The 9,887-nt window shown below is 40.8% G+C and overlaps 1 protein-coding gene across 1 annotated transcript; it reads left to right on the top strand.

Moving 5' to 3' along the window:
• Positions 1 to 7,386: 7,386 nt before the first annotated feature.
• LOC103898973 (gap junction beta-6 protein) lies at positions 7,387 to 8,528 on the top strand. The gene has a single exon (XM_019472097.1). The coding sequence runs from the start codon at positions 7,405 to 7,407 to the stop codon at positions 8,194 to 8,196; it is 792 nt and encodes a 263-aa protein (XP_019327642.1). The 5' UTR covers positions 7,387 to 7,404; the 3' UTR covers positions 8,197 to 8,528.
• The last annotated feature ends 1,359 nt before the right edge of the window (positions 8,529 to 9,887 follow it).

A 9,887-nucleotide genomic window follows, 5' to 3' on the forward strand; every position in this document is an offset into this window, starting at 1 on the left:
GTGTGTGAAAGAGACAGTGACTTGCCAATTTTGTAGGAAATGTTACGCTGAAGTGGGAGTGGGCAGATTTGTAGAGGGGATGTAGACATTTGCCTAGGTCTAGGGGAAAGGAAATAGGAATTAAATAACAGGTTAAAAATACATTAAAATGTCATAACTAAAAAGTTGCTATTTTCATGACTGGGAGCAAGGCACAGTGTGTATAAAACTTTCTTTAAAAATATGGGAAATAGGACACTTGCCTCAGTGAAGACATAGTCCTCAGGAATTTGGCTTTCTTTCAAAGCGAGAAATATAAAGCACATTTTGAAGGAAAGGTTTACAGGGGAAAATGGCTGAGAGGGGCCAAATTCTAATAGGACTTGTGCTTTCTTGTTATGCCTTCAAGTGTGACTGGCACTTCTGATTTCTGGTTTTCCACAAGTGGAGTGAATTTTGTGCAGAGATGTTATGGAGGATGGTAATCCTCCATTTACAGTTGTAGGCTAGTAAAATAGCTATAGGTATTTCCAAACATTCTTGGAAAATGACTTAAAACTCATGTAGGGGCATGAATGTGGGACAGTCATAAGGGGGTCATCGTGGGTAGAACGATGCTTAATGCTGTTGATATTTAACTAGCATACTTTTTTAACATTTAACTACATACATATTGGGTCCTAATCTGTTGTGTTAAAGGCTATCTCTGGGTTTCACACTGGGTGTAATTAGAGCAAAGAATGCCTCCTGTTTTCATAAACTTGAGTAGAAGAAAAGTACAATGCTTGCAGTGTTCAGACCTGCAACTGTCAGAGGTTTCCTGTTCCTGACGAGTCTTTGCCTGTTCTTGTGTCAAATCAGTTTACTGTAATCCTTCTGTCATAGCTCTTCTGTTCTCCAGTTTCCACTCTGATCTGGAGATAGGTGTTCAGAACAAAGTTAAGAGCTACTAGGGAGAATTGCACAGGCTTTTGTGATTGTTAGACTGCTCTTTTGAACTTTATTCAACTTTTTAGGAAAGAAGTAGAGTTGTTGATATTTCAGAGTGTTCCAGCTGCATGCTCGTTGAAGTTTTTAATGTACCGCTGTAAAATTAAAATAGCTGGAAGCTGCCTATAATACTGAAATTAAAGGATTTTGATTGCCAAAGTCTGAGTTCAAAGCTGCATATTGTTACAGTTTGAACTCTGCATTAAAGCTATAGCAATGTAGGGAGCTGTATTTTTCAGGTAGCAGGAATATTCTGGATGATTGAATTCAAGCTCTGTACTTCCAACTTTGAACTGGTACTTACCTGTCTTGGTCCACTGATAACAAGGTACAAGTCTGAAGCCTGTAATTGTAGTGGAGCATTTCAGAACAGCCCTGTGAGATGGTGAGATTTTTGTTATCCCCAGTTTAATGTCTGGGAAACTGAGGCATGGGGCAGGCTGACAAATTAGGTAGGAAGCTGAGAGAGTTAGCAAGTAATTGCTGTAGCCTGTATGCCAGCCTTTCTTGGTGAAATAAAAGGATGCTGTCTCTGGAAGACATTAATCTGTATTTATTAGGAGCTTCCTTGGTTCAGTCCTGGCAGTGCTGCTGTTCTTGTGGTACAGCAGCAAAACTAACTCAGCAATAGGAATACCAAAATTTACCCAAAATCAACCCAGGTTGGCAGGGTGAAGTTATGCTGATACAAAACTGCTGAAATCCAGATTTGTGTGTTCAAATCTGGGTATGAAACAGCATATACAACTCTAAGACACCTTGATGCTGGTTATCAGCCCCTGTATGAGCTAGTGCTCCCAGCGTTTAGATCAAGACCTGAACGGAAGGTTGTATCAGCAGTGCCTTTGAATGCACACTGGACCTCCACATACAGCAATACTTCTTGTGTGAAGTTGGGTCATAAAATAATTTTGGTAATGTGTCTTGGGTCTGATGCAGTTTAGATGTTTCTAAAGCTTTTCTGTGGAAAAATTTTGCATTAGAACTGCCACTCTCAGGCATCTGAGTTATCTTTGTCCCCAGCTTGGGGGGTGGGGAGGGACACTCAGGACCAGTGCTTTTTTGCTTAAAGATTATCTTGGCTAACGCATTCCCACATGGGATAAAGTGACTTTTGTCTTGGCAGAGTGCTGATATTGTATCAGTATCTGGAGGCACTACTGAAAGTGGTGGAGCGTCACACTGGACTGGTAACTCTTGGTACACCCTACACTAAAATTCTGATAGGAGTGGAGGCATTGTGAACACCCTCTACATTTCTGTGTAATTCCAGTAGAATAAGTAAATTAGTATCCAATTTGTAGCTGTGGGGAGAAGGGTATAATCTTACTCTGAATTTATGTGTAAGTTAGCATACTGTGGACCCCTTCTTAACTGGGACTCCTAGTTGTTCCTATACCATTAGCAAATAATTGTAATACTTGCTAATGACTACTTTTTTTGCTTGATAATATCCTATAGCAGCAAGTGCCATGCTGTGTATGTGAGAGGAATGTATCTTCTGTTGTTTTTACCTTCACTGTGTTCTAGTTGTGGTTTGCTGAAGCTGTGGATTTAACCATTGACTAATGATTTCCCAGTATAACAGTCTTTAACAGAGTCAAAAAAGCATCTGCTAATGAGCTGTACTGATAAACACAGGAGCTCAATGATAATTGTCCTCAGCGTTGTGAATTGCAGGGATTTTCACTGGGTGTATGTACCGTGCTGTGATTGCAGTTTAATGTAGGCTTACGGGAGCTAGCTTTAAAGTAGAAGGCAGTCTGGCCATGGCAGCACCGAGATCAAAACAACACTGCCCAGAAGCTGGAGAACTACAGAAATAGTTAAGCTGTAGTTATTCTCTTGCTGCTGTCTAGCCTACTAGTGGAAAAAACAAAACAACAACAAACACCACCCCCCCCACCCAAAGAAACCAAACTCAAAATAAAACACCTGCATATGTGCCTCTCTGTTGTGTGATCATCTAGAACCATTTCCCTTGTAACTACTCGGTGGAGCATGGTGATCTTTTATGATTGTTTTTAACTCCTGCTGTAACAGTCATATACTATCATGATCCTCTGACTGTTGAAATGGAACAGAAGGTTCAGCTGGTAGCAGAACAGATACCTATGCTGAGGCTTGGAAAGGCTTATTTTCATGACCAGTTGCAATTTTTTTAAGGGAAATTTAATACTTAAAGGTAATATGCTCCCATGTTAGAATAGGTTCTAAATGCTCAGTTACTCAACCTCGCTGACTTCAGCATCTGCTGTTCTTCCCAGCTTCTTCCTTTATAACCAGTCCCTACCCTCATTACTACTTTACTTTTTTCCCTCCAAATTCACCTAAGCTTTCATGTCTAACTTATTCTTGTACTGTGCTGTACTTCTGAGACTGGCAAAGCAGGTAAGTCCTTGACTGTCTAATACTATTATTTCTGTAGGCATTTAGCTGGATTTGCTCACATAGAAATAGTATCTGGACTGGCTCTATGAAAATAAGAGCTGCCACCCATTAAAGAGAAGTAGCTTTCCTGCTTTCTTCTCCTTTGGTCAGCAAGACAGTTAATATTTTACTTGCTAGTAAAAAGGTCTTAAAAGCAACTATCTGGAAGAAAGATAACCTATGATCATGAGTCAACATCCTAGCTTTTGAGTAAGTTAGGAGTAAATGAGCTATCACATCAGTGCAGATAGCCCAAACTTGATGTTTAGCTGGAGTGATCTGCACTGATGGCTTAATAGTGTGAAGGGCCATACTTAAATTCTGCTTGGGTCACTGTGTCTGTTTATTGGAGAGAGGTGGGCACTTCAGTGGTCTCTGAATTGCCTTCATTAGATCCCCTAAATTGCAGTGAGAGCTGTTTAAAGCCTGCTAGTAGGAAACACTGGGGCCAGAGTATTTGGATGGAATTCAGGCTGTCTGAATATGGCTCTACAATCTTAACTGTGCCACCCTTCAGGGAGAAGATAGCGAGACTTTACTGGTATCTGATCAGTGCCTGTATCAATCTCTGGAGTGTCCCAAAGTCGTATGACTTTCCACCAGCATAAAAACAAGCCTGAGAGGCCATGAGAGTACAGCAAGAAGGGGCAAAGGTTGGTGACTAGCTTGGCAAGCAGCAGGGAGAATAGGGGATGGTGGCAGGAGGAGCTGAAGAGATAGTTGGAGGATTTGGAAAAGTGGGTGGGAACGGTGAAGGGGGGAGGGTTTGGGCAGATATGAAAGACAGAGGCTTTTTTGGGAAGGAGAGGAAATCTCACTAGGAGACTTGGGGCAAAAGGCTGCCTCTCCAAAGTATGGTGGCTTTTTCTGCATCGATCCAGGTACAGACATGCTTTTGCTAAAATTGAAGCACCATGTTTTGGCTTAGCAAGCACAATATACTCTCAGATGAGATGGAGCAAGTCAGATGAGTATAGTTTCATGATGTATTGTCCTCAGCAATAAAGCTTTGCCAACCCCTCTTCCCCACTGACTGCTCATTCTTACCCACGCGTTGCAATTTGCAGCCTGTTTTTTAAATGAAGTTGTGCTTTTCAGATGCTTTGTGTGTTTGTGCTGTAAAACAGATTGGTGAAATGGATCGGGTTTAAAAAACCAAAACATACTAGTACTGGGAATAACTTTTGAACAAGCCACCTGGTTTATAATGCACCCCCACAAAGTTGCAGGAGGTGGAGAACTGCAGTGTGACCTCAGGAGCAAAGAGTGGTGGGGAAGCATCTTGAGCTAACTTTGCCACTGAAGACAAGGTACCCTTTAACTACACCCTGAGGCACTCATATTTTTGAATCCCTTTCTGCACAGGGAGACAGGAAGGAGTGACTGCATGTCAAAACAAATCCTTGTGAAGTTGTGGCAACAGAAAGGTAGCAGTATTGGTGTACAGCGAGAGGTGAGGCATAAGAAACAGGGCTTATGAGGAGGGGATACACAGGTTCCACTTTTCAGCCTTTCACACTGTAAGGAGGTGGCTGACAGGCAGGGAGAAGAAGGAACAATGAGGAACAATGAGAGAAGAAATGCAAGGAGTCCAGTGGAATTAAAGGATGGGTGAATGATGTGTGTAATACCACAGTTTACATGGTGCCAGTCTTCTACAGGATTTATATTCAGGTGTGCATAAGTATTTCTAGTCATAATACTTAGTTGTAGTGTCATGTCATAAGTACTGTAATTGCAATGTATGTGTAATAGTAACAGAGAACACTAATAAAAACACTAATAAAGTTGTAACTTTATTAGTTGTAACTGTTCATCTGTTTAACATACAATGATCTCCAAAGCAAATCCTGAAAGAAAGGCTGGTCTGATTGATAAAAAAATCAGATGGCAAAAAAAGGGGTGGATACAAATATTTTACAAAACATATTAGCCAGATTTTATCTCTGGTATTAAGGGTCTTTCCTGTACCCTCATAGGGTTGTTAACCTACAGAGACTTTCCCTATATCTATATGCTAATGAAAAATAAACTTTCTTCTTGGAAAAATAACCTAGCAGGCTAGGAAGGTAACTCTGCTTCCAGGACTGTTTTCAGACAGATGCGGAGGTAATAGCCCACACAGATTCTGCATCCCAAAAGAGGCTCAGGAAAGGTTCTCTCCAATCTGAAGAAAATCCTGGGTCCCCCCCCTTGGTTTTCATCTCCTGAAGTATAACCCCACACAGTCAACCAGCATGATCTGAGGGAAATGTAGTTTATGGAACCAGTGAAGGGAGATTGTGCTTACATTCCAATAACTCAAGAAAAAAAAATAACATTGCAGTCATATAACAATTAAATGTCTTAATTTTCCCTGAGTTGTTGTGTACTTTGACTAATGCTCTGTATTATTGTATGTGACTTACTAATTATATATAGTTCTGCTGTAAAGCAGAAAGGTTTTCAACATTACTCAGAATGGGAGTGTGACACAGAAGACAACTGCAATGAAATGTCTTCATTTTCTTCCTCATGCAATGGGACCCAGCTCAGAGTTAGGAAAATTGTAAAAATTCTGTCACATGATGGATATGATGGCCTTTGCATCCGTGGCTGCTCTTATCTAGAAACCTTGAAAATGTCATTTTGCTTATTGGTGCCCTGTGCTGTAAATGCCAAAGGAAGATGGTCTCTGAGATGCAAACAAATTAACAAAGTTGAGAAATAAAAACGTTCATGAGGAATGTTGCAGCAAAGAGATCTGTGAGCACTTTTAGAGGGTCCTGGCTGATAGGCACAAGAAAGGCTGGTTTCTTGAATTCAGAGTAGCTTGCAAACTAACTTTCTGTAAATCCCTCTGAAGTGGAGGGGTGGGGGGAAGTGGGCTGAAATGTCTCTGAATGCTCTCTGTAAAAGGCTGTTGTTTCCGGAAGCTGAGCAAACCGGACAGTTGTGGTGTTCCTGGGGAGGTATGTGGGAGACAAAGGTGAAATCCTTTAATTACAGTCATAGTACTTTGAAACTCACCTACTGGAAACTATATGCTTCTGTTGAAAAGTCTCTGAGCTGCTGCTGGCCTGTCTGAACTCTTCAGATGTTGACTTTAGCACTCTCCCAGCCTCTGAAATGTCTCCCCTACTCTAAGAGTAATGCAGTCTGTGTTACAAGGGGAAAAAAATCACCTGACAGGTGTTGACAATGAAGGAGTCTTTGTCTAGTTACCCTAGGCTCTCTGTAGTTAGTGGAGAGAAATGCAATTTTGGGATGAATCTTCAAGCACTGATTTTAAACATCCAACTCAAGATGAGATGGATAATGACCAAGAGTTCGCCTTCATTGCTTCCAGCTATTGTGGAATTTGTGTCAACTAACAATACAGAGCCCTACAGTCACACTTTTTAAATTTGTGAATGCAGGTTATCCAGACCTGCTCATGGAAGGTGCAGAGCATCAGCAGCAGTTCCTCAAGGTCTGTCTTTATTGCTGGAATGTACTCATGAAAACATCGTTTACATTCTAAAGCTAAGGATGGGCCAACTTGGCTTAATTTATATAGGAGTTCTAGCTGTCTAACAATATATTTTTTAACATAACACCTACCTTACTTTTGGCTGATGTTATCTTCTATTCTTTTGTTACTGTTATCAAACTACTAGAAGTTGTAGCTTTTAATTTAAGGCTGTTTTCATCAATTTCTCCTGTCTACTTTTCCTACTTAATGTGACTAATAGCTGTTTTTGCTTGGCAAATACATCTAGAAATCAAATGAATGTGACACCATGTGTGTAATCAAGTAATGAAATATTACCTGCTGATATGTGATTGGATTATTATTTATGACTGCTTATAGGTAAGCCCACTGCTTACCCAACAAAATGTTACCACAGCCAAGGGATATGCTGCAACTATATGATATTGCCTTTATTTTATACCACATGCTTGATGGTATTTGTTTTTCCCATCTTGATTAATCTTAGTTTTGTTTATTTGTCTTGTCTTAGGTCAGACGATTAAAACAAGACAATGGATTGGGGAGCTCTACATACCATTTTAGGAGGCGTAAATAAACACTCCACCAGCATCGGGAAGATATGGCTCACAGTCCTGTTCATCTTCCGTATCATGATCCTGGTTGTGGCTGCAGAGAGAGTCTGGGGAGATGAACAAGATGACTTTGTCTGCAACACTCTGCAACCTGGTTGCAAGAATGTTTGCTATGATCACTTTTTCCCCATCTCTCACATCAGACTCTGGGCCCTGCAGCTGATCTTTGTTTCCACACCTGCATTGCTGGTGGCCATGCATGTAGCTTACTGGAGGCACGAGAAGAAAAGGCAGTTCAGAAAGGGAGACCAGAAATGCGAGTACAAGGACATTGAAGAAATCAGAAAACAGAGGTTTCATATTGAGGGCTCCTTGTGGTGGACGTACACTAGCAGCATCTTCTTCAGACTGGTCTTTGAAGCAGTCTTCATGTATGCATTTTATTTCATGTACGATGGGTTCCGAATGCCTCGCTTAATGAAGTGTAATGCTTGGCCCTGCCCCAACACAGTAGACTGCTTTGTTTCTCGACCCACTGAAAAGACGGTGTTTACTATTTTCATGATTGCTGTGTCCAGCATTTGCATTCTTTTAAATGTGGCCGAATTATGTTACTTACTGACAAAATTTTTCCTCAGAAGGTCTAAAAAAACTGGAAATCCAAAACATCACCCCAACCATGAGACTAAGGAAGAAACCAAACAAAATGAAATGAATGAGTTAATATCTGATAGCTGTCAGAACACAGTTATAGGATTTTCAAGTAGCTAAGGTGGTGTCAATGCTGGTGTTCACTCTTTTTGGAGTGAATGTTCTTTGTTTAAAGGCTGCAAATGAAATTTGTTACATGAAACAATTTAAGTTGAGTGAGACTTTGATACATAGTATTGGGTGTCAATTATGCACATCTGAAAAAAGTCAGGGCAGCCTAAACATGTGAAAATTGTGTGAGGATTAAATAGGAAAGTGTATCTTACCCTTACAAGCTGACTATGACAAGTGGGAAATCCACCAATACCTCCATGCTGACACAGCTCCTGAAAACTACATGCAACAGCAATAAGAACAAAATTCTTTCCAAGCTAGATATTCTAGTATTACAAGATGTTTTGTAATAGTGATAGTTTTTACTTGTGAACTGACAATTAAAATATTTTTCTAAAATCTAAGATTCCATGTTACTTAAGGTGCTTATAATACACAACTGACTGTGTTTCGTTTCTTAACCAGGCATATGCAGGTGAACCCTGTAATACCATATTTGTAGGGAGGAGACAGTGACCTTTACAGCTTTGCAAGCACTGCTTGAGTCTGGACAGGTAGCTTGAGACCCTTGCATACACACTGCTGGCTGTAGGGGAAGTTGTGTGAAAGCCCACTACATGTAGTGTGGATAATTGAGGTAGCTAGGTCCTGAGTGCAAAGTCATGCCTAAACATAGCATGGCAATATAGATACAGCCTAAGTAGACTTGCTTTAAACATCTAGCAGACTTGGTAATCTTATCGATCTTTTAATTGCATACTACCAGTTTTATAGCAACATACGTAACTTTATGTAAATGTTTATTTCTCTAATGTATTCGCTGTATTTTTTTCTTTATGCTATATCACATCATGGAACTTTCTTGGTTTTGATTTGTTTGCTTTTTTATGGTAGACTGACAGTACTGTTATGAAACTAGGGTCTCTTAGGTTTGAAGGACATGGAAGAGTATTTCTGGAAACGGAACAAGTCTTCTGAATAAAAGGCAAACACTTTAACCTTTCTCAGTGAAGTGAGAGTCTATATGTGAATGCTAGTGAGATCTTAAGCAGGACAAGTGCTTATGAAAAACTGTTTTTGAGCAGGGACTTTACATCCAAAGTGCACGTAGCCCATACACACCCCTTATTCCCAGCCAGAGCACTGATGCCCTAATTCTGTTGTCCATACTCTAATGGAGGTATGCATGTAACTCTTGAGTGTATGGGAGTATGTGCTTGTGGGAGGGGTACGCTGTTGAAAGCGGGGGTCCTGAAGGTCAAAGAGGTGGGTGTAGTACAAGACCCTAGCTATAGTGTCTTGTGTGTGTTTCCTATTTTGGATCACTTCTTGCCATGATAAAAATGTCAAGGGCACACTGACCTCACCAGAGTTGCTCTTTTTTTTACAGCAGTGCAAATGGATTAGCCTCATTGCTTCTGTATCATGGAGCTACTCTTTCAAGGGGTGTAACAAAGAGCAGGTATCCCTAGGAGCAGAAATTACACTCAGTGCGGTTTTCCTCCTGTTGTATCATGCTTTTTCTTACAGGTGCCAGCACAGCTTTGTGTGTCCATGCTGTAAGTGGGTCTGGGTTGGTTGGTTTTATGTGTCACCAGTAGAACCTTAACAGGGTGCAGGCATGAGCAACAGGAGAGGGAAAATACCTAGAGTCAGCTCTGTCCCTGCATGAGGGCCTGAGCTGAGCCCTGTCATTT

Source organism: Aptenodytes forsteri, unplaced genomic scaffold, assembly GCF_000699145.1.
Source record: "Aptenodytes forsteri isolate BGI_AS27 unplaced genomic scaffold, ASM69914v1 Scaffold307, whole genome shotgun sequence".
Classification (NCBI taxonomy): domain Eukaryota; kingdom Metazoa; phylum Chordata; class Aves; order Sphenisciformes; family Spheniscidae; genus Aptenodytes; species Aptenodytes forsteri.